The following is a 16,025-nucleotide window of genomic DNA, read 5'->3' on the forward strand; positions in this document are numbered from 1 at the left end:
CTTACCTTTGAGGGATCTGGAGGCATCACTCCCTCCACCGTGAAAGGACTTCCAGGCACGGGGTTTTCATCATAGCTGATGTCCACTTTGTAGGGCCCCTCTTCGGGGGGAATATACTTAACAGTGTGCACCTCACTGGATGCTCCAGATTCAACCTTGCAAGGGATTGGTCGGTGAGAAGGTGAGGGAATCTTGACGTCCACTTTTCCTTGACCTCCCGCGCCACGTGTGGGGTTTCCATCATAGCTGATGTCCACTTTGTAGGGCCCCTCTTCGGGGGGAATATACTTAACAGTGTGCACCTCATTGGATGCTCCAGATTCAACCTTGCAAGGGATTGGTCGGTGAGAAGGTGAGGTAATCTTGACGTCCACCTTTCCTTGACCTCCCGCGCCACGTGTATTAATGGTAAACTCCTCATCTTTCCCTACATCCACTTCTAAACACACAGGCACACAAAATATGCACAATAAATACAATCAACACAGCTACAATTTTTATTTCACACACAAACTGCTGTGGACTTACTGTTGTTGAGTCCTTGAACTTTGACTTTGTTGATATCCAAAGGAGGAGCAACAGTGATGGTAAAAGGGCTTTTGGGGATGGGGTCACCGCCATGGCACACAGATATGCTCATGTTACCCTGAATCACAAAACATACAGGACTGAGCAAGATAGAATTTATAATAGTCATAATATCATGTGACCTCTTGGTGTCTATTTATAAGAACAGCAACCCAGTGTTGGAATGTCTCACCTGCTGTAATGCAGTGTAACGCACAGTGAAAGAATAGTCGTGGTTATCAATGATCTCAAAGTCACTGACGGCTTCTCCTTTCCCAGCTGTGGTGAAGTGAACCTCAGGCGTGGCCTTGCCTGCTCCTTTAGTGTAGATGGTGAAGTGGGTCGGCTTGCCCACTTCCACACCTGTGACAGAGACACATAACATGCAGATGAGATGAGATGAGCTGTCTTTACTTACTTTTTTATCATTTCTGTCACTGACAATCAAACTTACCAGTCTTGTTGAGTCCAGGACCCTCTGCTTTCACCTTATTGGCATCATGGGATGGATCGACTTTGATACGGAAGGGGCTAATTGGAATTTCCTGTTAATTCATGAAAAAATGCATTTATAGACCTCAAATTGTATAGAGAAAGAATTGATATTATTGACTGAGACTCACTTGATCAGCAAATAGCACCATGATGGTGTAGCGTCCAGCTCCAGGAGGTGTATACTTCACTGTGAATGTGTCATTGTCATTTTTAATGATGTAAAAATCAATATCTGCTTCAGCAGGTCCCACCACGCCAGGAGCACACTTAATCCCAATGCTGACATCTCCTAAGGTGTCAGAACAGATGGGAGAAAAGGAATCATCGTCCATTTCCAAATTTGACCATAAATTGACCACGTTTGGATAATGGTAGCAATCATGTTTGCTCTGACCTTGTCCAGCCTCGCTGCAATCCACAGTAAAGTATGTGGGTTCATTGGCCTTCAAGCCAGTCTTCTCCACTCCTGGTCCATGAACCTTCACTTTCTCTGGGTGACTGCCTTCTCCAATGGTTACCTGAGAAATGTAGAAAGACCAGAGTACTGTAAAACTAGAAATGTAAAGCTTTTGGAGGACAGTGGTTCTTGTAAAGTTATAATCCAATATGAAATCTATGCTCTAACATGGTCATGTAAATGGAAATTTAGAAATCTAACACCAGAAAAATATGGTCATGAACTTTCATTGAAAGGCTGAGCTTGTAGTAGATCCAGTTTTTGAAAGTTCTTGACAAACAGCAAAATAAAAATGTCATCAACTGGCTGAAGTCTGCCTGTTGACAGTGAGCTCTCACCCTGAATGGACTATTGGGAACGTTGACCTCTCCCCAGGTGATGATGATAGTGTGTTTGATGGGCTTGGTGGGTATGTAGACGCAGAAATATGTGCTGTCACCGTTATCTGTGATCTGGATGTTGATGGGGAAGCCTTCTGAGTCCTTGAATAAAAGATAGACAAAAACTTTTTGTACCAGTGAAGTGAGGCATGAGGGATCTGGGATTTGAATGAAAATGTACCTGAGCGTAAATCTGTAGATGTCCTCTTCCAGCTCCACTGGAGTCAATTGTAAATTCTGCAGGTTTGTTTACAATGCACCCAGTTGGTTCTAGCCCGGGGCCGTAGCACTTAACCTGCATAAAAACATGAGTTAGTTTAGTTACAGCTGTCATTTAATATTGCCAACGAATGTGCGATCAATATTGCCAATTATCACAGGGCAGACCTTCTCAGGGAAGACGTCATTGGCTGCAGGGAGGATGTGGGCCATGAAGGGGCTGTCTTTGATATCTTCATCATCACAAATGACATGGACCGCATAGTCACCAGGCTCGGTGGGCCAGTACAAAACATCACAAGATCCATCTCCCTTATCATCACACTCTATCTTAGCCTGTGAGGGGCCTTCGATGGAGAAACCTGTGCATGGAATGAGTTTTCAACCATTACACAGGCATCTTATCACACCATAAAACAAGGGTTGATAGTTCTAGCCCTCGAGGTCTACTTTTCTGCAGAGCTTAGCTCCAAACTTAATCAAACTCACCTGCCTGTAACTTTCTCATAACCCTGAAGGCCTTGTTTAGCTTATCCAGGTGTGTTTGATTAGGGATGGAGCTAAACTCTGCAGTAAAGTGGACCTTGAGGGCCAGAGTTGTGAAGATCTGTATAAACACTAGATCCCTGGATACAGTGGCTCAATGATGTTAAAGAAGATTCTTACCCAGAGTTCCAACCTCAGTGCCAATGGCCTCGACCACAAAGTCAGCTGATTTGCCCACAATGCCCGTCTCCAGGCCTGGACCCCAAGCCCTCACCTTCTGAGGGCCTGCATCTTCACTTATGATCACCTCAGATGGGCTACACACATTTAGACGTTTTGATCAGAAGTGAGATGGTTGTTCATGATAATCGGCATAATTCCTAGATTATATCTTTCTGGAGTAACATTTCCATATCCTGTATGATCCTTTTAATATGGTCAAAGGATTTGAATATTTTCAGAAACAGAAATGAGACGATACCACAGTAAACTGGTGGAGGTTTATAAGCACCCTTACCTACGGGGAATGGCGTGGCCACCCCAAGTAATGGTGATAATGTATTTTCCAGTGAAAATGGGGTAGTAATCACATTCGTACACACCGTCTCCCAGGTCTTGCACCTTCACAGGCTCATCGCCACCTCCTGCAAAGACAAAATTTAATTCAGCTGACTAATTTTACGATGCAAAGTTTATTAAAACAGAAAAATCAACAATCATTGTTGCAGTCAAAACAGTTGCACGCATACTCGGCCCTTTGACTTGAACACGTAGTTCTCCACTGCCTGCTCCCTTCGTGTACACCTTAAAGTCGGCCACCTCCTTCACACGCACACCCTTGGGCTGCAGGCCACGCCCAATGGCCCGACAGGCATTCGGGTTACTCGCTACAAAGAAGAAAGAGCGGTTATTCTTGATCTCACAAGTTGTCAAAGTTGGTTATGCAAATGGACCCAGCCAAAGGTACGAGCAATGAAGAACAACCAAAGAATGTTTCATTTAAAAGCCTATGACAAAGCAATTAGCAATTTCATTAAGACCCCATTAGAAATGTAGTGAGACCAATATAATGAAAACTGCAGGAAAGCTGATCAGCGTTTTCGAGAGCTTATAAAAAGACTTAAAATAAACACAATATTTGCCATTAGATACAAGAACCAGTTTTGAAGGATATACCAAACTTTTACAATATTCAGCGTGAATGAAACATTTTTTTTAATATGTGGCTTACTGTTGGGGTTTGGTGTTTAACACTAAGTTCACTAATGAGCTCTTTTAGAGCAATAAAACGTCTATTAAAGCAGTCTGGCTAAGTTCTAAGTGCTTTCTCAGATCTGATCAAACAATTTCTTTTTCCAGTATCAGTTTCTTCCAGTGCTGGATAAAAAGGCAGACAAAAGCCAACAAAATCAAGTTATGTGAAAAAAAATTGGAAAAGTAGTGTTAATTGAATAATTAATGAGTTAAAGTTATTTAATTGTATATTTCGGTTAGGAAAATCATGTTAAGACAGAAAATCAAAGCATTCCCATTCTCTGAGTTAATATATATAGAGTGACACAGCCAAATCGAGCAACTGCCGAGATGATGATGACGACGATCATAATGACAATGGGATGAGGATGATGATCTCTGAGATGAAGATGACTGTATTACACGCCCAAACGGTCACTCAGACATTGGCTCTCTGATGCCAAATAAAGATCTGGCATCTTGATTTTGAGATTTAAAAATTGCAGGTGTAAAATAGATCAAATGTCAGTTTGAGTTAAAGTGAACAGTTTAAACAAGGGCTGATATAACACATTTAACACGAAATAAAATAAAATAAACAATCTAGAATTTTGATTGCGTAACATCTTCAGCCCTAATTTAAACCAGTTTGTTACGTTGTTAAATTATTTCATTCATATTTTTTAAATAATTAATTAATTATGGGATTTGGTTAAATTTGTTAAATTCTGAATTATTATTAAATTATAAATATTAGCAGAATCCAATCAAAAGTGGTGCTTGTGTGCTGAGCGTCTGTTAAGTGATCGTCCAGTCCCACCACTGAATGGTGGCTCTTTTTCTGCATCGGTTAAAACAAGACCAGCAGCAGCATTCACAACACTTGTCTAATCCTCCTCTTACTCTCATTCACACTCTCACTTTTACTCATACACATTTTCATCCCATCATTTCCTGTCTCTATCTGAGCTTCCTGTTGATTTAGCTGCCCCAGAGGGCAAAGCGCCAGCGCATGCCAACGAGCCAGAGGTGGTGTGCCTGAGAGGACACATCCAGGGTGAGGGGAGGAGAGGAGACAGGAGAGAGGGGACCAAGCTCGAGCAGGCATCTGCCACGCCCCCCGGGTGGCCCGTACTAACTTGGTCGCCTGGGTTTGGGTGGTGTTGGGGGAGGCATTTTCTTGGCCTTTTCTGAGGGCGGCGTGCGTATAGACTGAGGGATTATGTGAACCGGGGAGCCGATCTGCCGGCCGCTCGGCGGAGCTAGAACGACACACACAGGCGAAAGAGGAGAGAGGAAACACAATAAAGCGTTTCGTCATCATCGGGAGGGTGGTGAAACACTGGAGCAGTGAGCAAACGGAGCTCAAAACCAAACAACCTGGTCTCAGTCAGTGCCACAGAAAGCAGGTCTCTCTGGGAATTGTCCAGTATTAGTATGCTGTCAATCAAACAACTTTGAACTCATTACAAGAGGAAAATAAGCTCTTTAGGCACAAAATGCCACAACTGAAAAGACCAGCATTCTGAAACTTGTGTTTTGGGTGCTGGTCTTCAACAGTAAGCGAACCAGATTTACCAGTAAAACCATGCTAGTCTTTTCAACCGGGGCATAAGACATTTTAGAAAGAACGTGGCATGCTTTTAATGCAGCAAAAAACAACAATTCGAAGGCTCAGGCAAATAAAAGCACTTGTTGTTTTCTTGGTGCATTAAGAGCTTTGGTGTTAAACAATAATGTGACCGTAAAAAGACTGCAGGACTTCTAATTTATCAGGTATCATATTTTTTCAAGGAATTAAGATAGATCATCAGCCACAAAGTGAGGACATGTGTCTCACCCTCTGAGATGTGGACAGTGAAAGGGCTTCTTGGTATCTGCTGGCCAGCAAATGTCACATATATAGTGTGAGGGCCCTCCAGAATGGGGCAGTAAGTGCAGCGGAAAACACTGTCGCCCTTGTTTTCCAGAATGATCTCCACTGTGTCTCTGCGGCCCTGAGAGTCCACAATGATCACACCGACATCACCAGCTCCTGCACCTGAGGAGTCACAAATACATGAGGATCTTTAACTAGTCTCTAGTCTCACAGCAAACAGCGAGTAGCAACATTTCCCTGACATTACCTGCTGTGTAGATGTCAAAATAGGTGGGTTTATTGGCCACACTGCCCACCGGTTCCAAACCTGGCCCACGGGCCTGCACCTTGTTCGGGTCTCCCAGTGCTTTAGACACATTTACTAGGAAAGGGCTTCTGTCAATGTCCTGTCCAGCAAACAACACCTTCACCTAAAGAAAAAAAGAAATATCCCTCAGTTACAATCACTCCATTTCATCTGTCACAGTTAAAGGTCCTTTTGTTAAACCTTACAAAATGATGTCTGATAACAAGACCTAAGTAGAATTAAAAAATTTGATTTTCATAAATCTTGAACATCAGCATTGTTTATTATTTTGTTACCTTATGCAGACCCTCCACTTTTGGGACATAGACCACAGAGTAGCTCCTGCTCCTGTCATTGTTGGGAATTACTCTGGCCTGTGAAAAAGGACATATTAGTAAGACATTCACCAGGTAGTTGTTAAAACAGTTTTTTTCTTGTGTATCCCTGCAGTCCTATTAATAAGGCTCAAGTGTCTTATCCTCATTCAATAACAAAAAAACAGAAATGTGTTACTATTAAATCATATTAGATCAATTACCATGACATTTTTTATAATTATTTTTTTTATTTTATTTATTTAAAAAATCATGAGAATTAAATCATGAATTATTATTATTATTATTATTATTACAGGTTGAATAAAAGAAGATTAACTTATTTTTACAATGAAAGAAGTTTGATGAGTTAGAAGATGACCTCTTCTGTGTGGCCCTCTGGATCCTCAATGTACACCAACACCTCTCCAAGCCCGGCCTCCACAGTCTCCACCACAAACTCAGCTGGCCTCAACACAACGTTACCTTTGGGCTCAATACCTACCGAAAGATGCAAAGGTTTGAGTTGAGGTAGAGTAGTGTAAATGTTTTCTCTCATAATCGCTGTCTGTCATTCAGAAGTATTAACAAATTCATCTGTCAGTCTCACCTGGGCCGTAGGCCTTGGCTCTCTTGGGGTGCAGGGTTTTAGATCGCAGTGGGGCACCAGGTTTGAGTTTGGCTTTGGGGAACTGAGACAGGTAGGTCATCACTGAGTGCTCGTCCACGTTAGGATCCACAATCTCCTCTGGAGCAATCACCTGGATGGACAAAGTGCAAAATTAGAGGTCAGAAGACACACGCTACATACTGGTTGATCTCTGATCTCAGTCGTGATTTCTGGATGCCATTCAAGCAATATTTCTCAATCCAGCTCCTGGGGCAACCCGTGTAACACATTTTGGACGTCTTCCTCATCAAAAACACCTGATACAACTCATTATTTGAGTAGCAGGAGGAACATTGACCTGTAATGGCTGCATCAGTGAAACACCTAAAATGTGCATTGCTATAGCCCTCTGGAGAAGGATTGAAACAAAGAACCACGTCTCACTGACTTCATTTGACATTTTCTTCAAGCACTGTTACTGCCAGAATCATTCGTCAGATATAAACACAGCTCTATGCTGTGATGGTCTACGGCACAAAACTGATGAAGTACACAACGTTTTTAAAGCTGTGGAAAATATTTTCTGCCTCTCCTCTCCCCTCAGTCCCGTCTTTCATGTCCTGCTGGTTAAGTGTCCTGCTATATTTAACGCTAGGCTGGAAGGTTAAGAGCTAACTAGAAATAGCTCTAAATGGTATTTAACACAGCAGAAAGACAGAAGTAGAGATTGAACGAGAGAACAACAGGGACAGGAAAAGAAATATGCACCTTGTTATTAAAACCCATAATTTAAAGCTCTACCTCTCCTGCTGCAGCAATAGCCTACATGCTCAAAGCATCCAATGACCTACTGTTTCTCTCAATAGATGTGGACTCTCTATTTATCTCAATTACTCAAACACAAATTTGTGTTCTAGTGTATTCTTTAAAGATAAGTTGAAAAAGATTTCTGCATGGCAGTTACACTAAGGCAGACTGTCTGTACTATCATTTGGTAAGCAATAAAAATAGATCTGCTGTTGACAGTGCAGTAAATATCTCATATATACTACCGTTCAAAAGTTTTGGGGTCTAAGTCTCTTATGCTCACCAACGCTACATTTATTTGATCAAAAATACATTAAAAAACAGTAATAATGTGAAACATTCTTACAATTTAAAATAACATTTTTCTATTTTAATATATTTAAAATGCATTTTATTTCTGTACTGTCACAGCTGAATTTTCAGCACATGATCCTTCAGAAATCATTCTAATATGCTAATATACATTCTATGCTATAGATTTGGTGCTCAAGAAATATTTCTTATTCTTATCAATGTTGAAAACAGTTGTGCTGTTTAATATTTTTGTGAAAACTGTAATACTTTTTTAGGATTCTCTGATGAAAAAAAAAGAACAGCATTTATGTAACATTCCTTTTGTAACATTCTAAAAGTCTTTACTGTTACTTTTGATCAATTTAAGGCATCCTTGCGGAATAAAAGTATTAATTTCTCATGTATAGAAACTACTGAGCATTATGATGTTACATGCAAAAACATTTGAAAAAATTAAATAAATACATTTAAGGCATTTAGATAGCAAGTACATGGTTTAGAAAGAAGTAATACTATAAATAAAAAAAATACAGTTGAACCTAGTGCAAATAAGTCAACGTGAGAGAAAAAGGAGAGCTTTGAGTCTACATCTGAATTAAAATATTTTAATCAGATTTCAAACCACCTAGAAATGTGGCACTGACATATTTTGCTGTTCAGCCTTCAAAATCTAACCAGTTTAATGTTTAATATGCCAAAAATTCTCATTTGTACAGTCTGTGTGAACAACACCCCATATTCTTTTACCCTCTCTGACTCTCTCTTACACAAACACACATACTCAGAGGATCATTCAAAATAATGAGGTCATAATATAATTTCAGCAGCTATGAGCTACTACAAAACAGCCAGTCCTGCTCTGCTAAAGAAGAAAACATTCTCAATCAGGCTAAATAGCATGAGTCCTAATAAATATAAGTGATTGCTTCTTACCTGAGGCACACCGAGCCAGTCGTCGGCTTGTTGCATGGCTTCTTTTGCATTCTCCACTGGCTGACTCGGGTCCCATGTCTCCCAGTCCGGACACAGGCCTTAGATGGAGACAAAGACAGCAGAGTTAGCAGACTGATGCAAAAAGTTAGTCAACTCTTGCTAAAACCATGAGAATCATGTAGGTTCTAAATCAGAATTCCTACTGTATAGGACTAAAATGCACTCTTACTTTAAAATTATCCTGCATATTGCTTTATAGATGAACAGAGAAGAGCCAGATCTGAGCTTTATCTTGGGCTGCAGACCCACTGTTCCACAGCAGGGATCTATTAATCTATGTTCTTTAGTTCAACTTGACCTTAAATGCTCTCAAATGAGCAGTTTCCCATCACTTCACCCTTTTTCCCAATCTTTAATAAGCGTGGTCAGGCTCATAGCTCCGAACGCTTCCCTGAAGGAAACACGCACCAATGCCGTCTGGACTAAAACTGTTATTATATGCTGGATTACACTCAAAGAGTAAGAGGTGTTTAGTTCAAATGGAACCAGAGAGCCTTGAAACCACAAGACTCCTCAACAACTGCCAAAACGTTAATATCAGATGTAGGATTGTTTTCCAAGAATCTCCAGGCCTGCGGTCGGACAGTGAGTATCTGTAACAGGCCCCGTGCTACTGCTAACACTGATAAACCTTTAATTTTAGGTTTTTAATGCATTTAAACTTGCCAAGAGTGGTATTTATTTACAGTACCCTGCAGATCCAAAATAGCGGAAAACAAATTAGATGGAGGAAACTTCAGGGGAGGTAAATAAAGTGTGAGACAGTCTGTATGCAGTTATTTTTGGAGGAAAACCATAGTTAACATAACTAGAGAATCGAATACAGTTCACTTTCCTTTTATAAATCATATAACCTAAATCAAATGAGAAAAAAATATATCATTTGAAAAGGACTGATCATAACTCGACGTGCAAATGTTACAATAAAATTATAACTGACATTAGATTTACAGTGATTTGATCATTCTTTCCGTGCAAGTCCGAATATTTTAAAAAAATATCAAGTTTAAAACTTTTGCTAATAAAAAAATATAATTAAAAAATGAAATATAAGGGTTTTCAATATAGTGTGATAAACACATAAGCGCTGAAATACTAAAAAAAATACTTCATCTAACTTTTTTCTGGCATCATTAATGCTAAGAGATACTTTTCCACACATGCACACAGGGAAAAATATAATGAAATGCATGTTGGCAGGAAATGCATATAGAAGCATGTGTTTTCACTTAAGCATGTTTGCTGTCTTAGCCTCTGACACTTTCCATTCAGTTACAGCCCAGACCAGGGGCTCATTAGCAGCTAGCAGAGCCAACAAACTCAACTCAACACCTGAAACTTGCAAAGATGATGCATCTTTCACCTCTCGCATTGCTTCTCCTCAGGGTCACAATATCAGCCATACCTTTTTAATTTGAAGACAATGGTTGTGTTTTATAGCAGTGTCCTTCAGTTTGTCAGCATAGAAGTCATCTGATCTAGTCATCTCATCTGATCCCTTGCTGGACTCGAACCCTCAAACTTTCAGTAAGCAGCCCTTTCACTCACTACCTAAACCACTTCTACTGATGAATCAATCGAAATATCTCTGTATTACAAGCTGTTTTTGACACCAGTCAAATCCCAGTTCAACACTTACAATGATATTGAATGTTAAAGCAGCACATCTAGTTGTGGCCCATTGTGTTGACTGTACAGCTGCCTTTCACCCACCACCACATCTACACCTGCTCTCTTTACTAAAGTTGACAAAAGACAATGAAACTGCTGTTTGTGCTTGTCAAACATGTTGAACTCTTTAAGAACACACCTCAAAATGTCTTGTCAGAAGAAGGAAACATTTCAACACATGCTAATGTGATTCATACATTTTTTTAACGAAAGACAAATCGAAGGATATGTGGCCAAGTCCTGAGTCATGAGATATTCACAATGCCAGAATGGCTGCTTTGATTATGTAGTTGACAAGGACAGACATGCACACTTCCAAATGGACTTGACCCATCCATTAAACCCTCTCTGAACTGCATGGGATTCAGGATTTCTACTAGAGTAAGTTCAAACCTATCCAGAGGTATTTGATTCATTAATTATGTTTTGGAAAGCAGTGATCACTGGTTTTGAGGTCACTAATTGTACTCCACTTCTCTTGGTCTTTCCACAGTGAGATCATATGCTGTAATTATCAAACCAGCTTCCCATCTCCTAGGGCAATGCAGATTCTGCATGACTCTTGACATCTCCCTGATGAGTGTTACTGATACCTGAATCTACTTAATGAAGCTAATGAAAAGTTTTCCATGTAAGACCATATGTGATTAATGTACCATGACACATTTGTCGCCAAGCGATCATAAACCACAGAATTCTGCTCACCAGGTGCGCAATTATCCACCAGGGCACCGAGGGCTTTGCCATCTCTCCAGTCCCTGTGGAAGTTGTTGATGGGCAGTTGGGGGACCTTGTTTTGGATCCAGCCCAGAAGGCGCTGTTTGGGTGTCAGCTTCCTGGCATCTTCATCGTCCTCATCCTCCCACATGGGCATGGAAATGGAGTAGTGCAGGATAAGGGTCCATATGAGCCCCAGGATCAGTTTTAAGTTGCCGTCCACTATAGCTTTACTATCTGCAATGAGAAAGAGAAAGATTTAAATGTATTATTCCACACATGAGCACTGAAGCACCTTTTGTAGAGATACTGGGAATCATAAAAAGACAACGAGCAGAAAACCATACTGTTTTTGAGATTATTTTAGATCTAAGAGTTTCAATGCTTGGCTTAGGAAACCATTAAACAATCTCAGGTTGGTTTTTATTACTCTTGTGGTGCTACAGTGAACATATATTAGTTTAGGGTGAAGATCAGAAGCTCAGTGAAGTTCAGGGTGAACTGAAGGGGGAGTGGTCATGTCAACATACAGTACACTAGAAAAAAAATGTTTTCAGGTCAAATATGAGCTTAGGATACATTGCTAACATACTGTCCCTACTCTACCTTGCCTGAAATAATGACAACACCTGTGTTTATTTTTCATATGTCCTCCCTAGCATTGCTTGTTGTATTTGAGCCACCATCATGCCATTATTTGTTTATTCAGAGAAATTCGCAACACACTCTTTGTTCCGTTCACCTGCTGTGTTGATAGCTTTCACAGGTTTAGATGTGCACAAATAAACAGCAAGGACAAACTCTCTCGGCACGGGCATTATGGCCTACTAAAACAATTACATAGGTAGACTATGATCCTTTATTCACTCAAAGTTGTGAAGCAAACCTTATGCTTCACATACGGTACATATTCGTGTCCCATTACTATCCAATTACAATGTAATAAAGACACAAATCCCTTGTTCTTTTGCGAGATAACCTATGAATGTTATGTATCTAATATAAAATTTAAATAAATAAAAATTATTAGAAAACAATTGAATAATAAAATAAACTGATCATTTAATTACATTAATTAAATATATTGTTAATTACAATAATTAAAATTAAAAAGACAAATCTAACACAAATTAAGGTATTAAACTTTGTTTCAAAAATATAATATAATATGCAGTCCCAAATATGGGTAATGGTGAAATCCTAATAAAAATAGCAAAAAAAATGTTTCAAGCCCTATTTTACCCAGTTATTCATAGAAAGTGTCACATGCACTTTTTACTCGTAACCTTTACCCAAATCTTTCACTACACTGCTTTGCTACAGACAACAGACTCTGGACTGCAGCGTGGAATATGAATCAAGATGGGCACTACTAAGCCACTGACTGAATGCCAAAGGCTGATGTCATTTAACCCTGGATCTTTGGAATTAGGTCAGTTTAAATAAAACACACACACAGATGAAACTTAATCGGGACACTGGCTGAATCCGACTACACTTTGCTTCAACCCCCAGCGGAGCTGTCTGCACTAAACGCTGCAATGTGCGCAGCGGTCTGGCAGTAATCCAATATCTCCAATCAAATAATACTGCCAGGTCACTTTCTGTTTTTCTCTCTCATTTTTGCCTCGCTGTAATCAAACGAGTTCCAGATCAAATTCTTCACTTTTCTTTGATATATTACTTTTGAGATTTTCTCATACATTTGGTGAGGACAGTGTGTTACGCTCACTGTGGCCCTCTCTCAAGAACAGGGTTTAATGTTTTTGGGTTCCTAGGCGCTCTAGATGCATAAAGAGGAATGCATCCAGACATTTATGTGCACTCTGCATCAACGCCAAGCCCAACAGAAAGAGACAGGGAGAAAGTATTTGGCAATGTTTTTGATATGTGTTCTTAGGAAAGTATAGAAAGAGAGAATAAGAGAATGATAAAAGTCAAAGAAAAAAGCAGAGTACAGTATTAATATTTCTCTTCCTTATTAATTTGTAATATTTTGCACATATGTATCTATCTATATATGTATGTGTGTGTGTGTGTGTGTGTGTGTGTGTGTACACGCAAAATATTATGAATTAATAATTGCGCATCAGTGAATGTGTGAACCTTTTGTAATAGTTTTGAATAGTTGTAAGAGTCCCTCAGTTGTCATCACTGTGGACATTTGGATCTCAAAATCATACAGTCTCTGCTAGAAAGGGTTCAAATATGAAAAAGATGCTGGAAATCCAAAGAATTTGCAGGACGTAGATGATTTTTCTGAAGAACAGTGGGCTCTTTATCTGTCCAGGACTAACAAGAGACTCATGAACAACCATCACCAAGAAGAATAAAAAAAGTTGTGGATCATCAGGTAACAACACACAATATTAAGAATCAAGTGTATCTAAACTTTTGAACGGTCATTTTTATAAACTCACCTATTATTTTGCCTTGTGGCCTATATGTAAATATATTATGTAAAATATCTTATTCAGGACAGTACTAAATAAATAAATAACATGCATTTTGTATGTGTATCTCAAGTTATTTTCCTCCATTTATGTACATTGCTTTGCACTGTTTTTGTACAGTGCAATGTAGAATTATTTACCATGCCAAAAAAGCTGAAAAAAGAGGAAGAAAAAGAAGTCAAAAGAATAAAGAGAGAGGACAGCAAGCACACAAAGACACAGCTCAGCTGTTTAACACTCGCATCATTTCTTGTATCAAATATCAATAAACAGGTGTGTCTCGGCTTCTATTGTTTGCCTCAGGGGATCTAGATCCTCATCTGACAATATACAAAATACATACAATATAAAAGGTCTCAGTATACATATCAAAGCTGACAGAGTAGGTGCACGCATACACTGAGCAATCACAGACAGCTATGTGGTCTACTTTTCCAAAAAGCTCCTTATTAGACAGAGAATTTTCAGATTTACACCTAAGAGAGTGTGTTGGTTTTAATTCCCAATATACCGAATCTCTTTAATCTTTTCAAACCACCCTGAGGAGACCCAGCAATGTGCGCCCTGACAAAACACAAACTCCTGAAGATAAGGCACATTGTTCAACATACAGCACCAGCAAAACAGCTGGATTCAAACACACTTAATGAAAGACATCAGAACTAAGTGTTTCCTTCAGATGACAAAGCGCAGTGGCTGTAAATTAACCCTTTTTGAGGAACCGCTGATGACATGAGCCAGGAATTCCAGCCAGCTAGGGTACAGCACCACCACATAATGGGCAAGAAAACAAATATGGGATCAGAGCCTGGGAAAAGACCATTTAGGACAGTGAGAAAGGAAGGGATAGCTTACAGAGAGTGGGGATAATTTAGAGAACAAGTAGAAGTGTTTTCTCATTTGTCTCACTCCAAAATGAGGTGACAGGTTGTTGGCCCATTCGATTTCTTTCTACATTTTGTGAATTAATAATTAAAATAAATAGTTATGAAAGGAAAATCTCACCAAAATGTTGCACAAGTTAAATCACTTTTATAAACTAGATAACTAGATTAAAACTAGGCAGTCAGTGTTGTTATTGTTAACTAAAATTATTACAAATAATTTTCATAAATTAAATTAAATTAAATTATAAAATATTAGATGAAAAACTAGAAATGTTGCAACTAACCAAAATAAAATAAGTTTTGGTTTAATTTATAAAATTACTAAAACTGAAATAAGATGTTAATTAATTAAAGCTAGGAATATGTGCATTAAAAATATTTTAAAAATTAAAAAAATTAATAAATAAATGACAAGCATATAACAAAATTACCAAAACTAAAATTAAAATTAAAACTGCAAATATAAAAACAAAATCTAATTCAAAATATTAATAAATACTATAATAGTATATACATAATGCTACAATATCACTGGTGGTGATTAAATATTTTAAGATATTGTTCAAATAAATAACTGTAATTATGAAATATAATGAAATCAAGCTTGCTTAAGCACATCTCATTATAAATATGAAGAACAGCAGTACTGCTTCACAAGCTCAATCCGATGTGTGAATGTAGCATATCTCTGGCAAATGGCTCTGTGAGTAATGAGACACTTTCCTAACCCTGATTAAAGCCAGTCAGGATCATTCACATCCTCCCACCGCTGAACCACACCAACAAGACGAGATAAAAAATAATGAAACAGATGCTGGAAGCATTTTATAAGCCACTGTTGGCAAAAGCTATAGAAGAAAACACATGTAATGGTGTTGCTGCAGCGAGTACTGATGCATTCATCTTGAGTCCAGCTGTTGGTGATTGCTGCTCTTTTCAACTAACAGCAATTGCTTAGTTTCACTGATGAACACAGCATATTGTCATTGTTTGGAAGTTCTTCAAAGGAGGGAATTCACTAAGAATGGACTGTGCTGGCTGATAGTGCTATTTGCATGCAGTGCTTGGGTTGTTTTAGCGACCAATTCAATAAGGGAATTATGAACTGCCGCAAACTGCTTACAAATTTGTGCTGAATGCATGCTGCTATTTCCCATCTTGCAGGCTAGTTTTAAGTGCAAGAATGTGGCGTTTGCAGCAGACAACTTGTGCCTCTCTATAAACATTATAACTTTTGGCAATGTCAGAATCAGGAGAATTGGAATTTTCATGTCAAA

General features: G+C 39.0%; 1 protein-coding gene across 2 annotated transcripts in view; it reads right to left on the reverse strand.

Moving 5' to 3' along the window:
* The window catches only part of flncb (filamin C, gamma b (actin binding protein 280)), a 52,974-nt gene that overhangs the window by 20,406 nt on the left and 16,543 nt on the right, over positions 1 to 16,025 (reverse strand). For both annotated transcript variants that reach the window (XM_016444042.1, XM_016444041.1), the window contains exons 2-21: positions 11,397 to 11,645; positions 8,961 to 9,058; positions 6,927 to 7,077; positions 6,699 to 6,817; positions 6,299 to 6,376; positions 5,964 to 6,126; positions 5,678 to 5,878; positions 3,354 to 3,491; positions 3,122 to 3,248; positions 2,785 to 2,921; positions 2,287 to 2,480; positions 2,081 to 2,194; positions 1,858 to 2,001; positions 1,457 to 1,580; positions 1,191 to 1,351; positions 1,022 to 1,112; positions 761 to 930; positions 529 to 646; positions 327 to 439; positions 6 to 155 (exon numbers count right to left, since the gene is read on the reverse strand). In XM_016444042.1, coding sequence (XP_016299528.1) covers positions 6 to 155; positions 327 to 439; positions 529 to 646; positions 761 to 930; positions 1,022 to 1,112; positions 1,191 to 1,351; positions 1,457 to 1,580; positions 1,858 to 2,001; positions 2,081 to 2,194; positions 2,287 to 2,480; positions 2,785 to 2,921; positions 3,122 to 3,248; positions 3,354 to 3,491; positions 5,678 to 5,878; positions 5,964 to 6,126; positions 6,299 to 6,376; positions 6,699 to 6,817; positions 6,927 to 7,077; positions 8,961 to 9,058; positions 11,397 to 11,645 — 2,840 coding nt within the window. The remainder of the gene's footprint in view (positions 1 to 5; positions 156 to 326; positions 440 to 528; positions 647 to 760; positions 931 to 1,021; positions 1,113 to 1,190; positions 1,352 to 1,456; positions 1,581 to 1,857; positions 2,002 to 2,080; positions 2,195 to 2,286; positions 2,481 to 2,784; positions 2,922 to 3,121; positions 3,249 to 3,353; positions 3,492 to 5,677; positions 5,879 to 5,963; positions 6,127 to 6,298; positions 6,377 to 6,698; positions 6,818 to 6,926; positions 7,078 to 8,960; positions 9,059 to 11,396; positions 11,646 to 16,025) is intronic.

The sequence above is a fragment of the Sinocyclocheilus anshuiensis genome, unplaced genomic scaffold (assembly GCF_001515605.1).
Source record: "Sinocyclocheilus anshuiensis isolate Anshui unplaced genomic scaffold, SAMN03320099.WGS_v1.1 scaffold183, whole genome shotgun sequence".
Classification (NCBI taxonomy): domain Eukaryota; kingdom Metazoa; phylum Chordata; class Actinopteri; order Cypriniformes; family Cyprinidae; genus Sinocyclocheilus; species Sinocyclocheilus anshuiensis.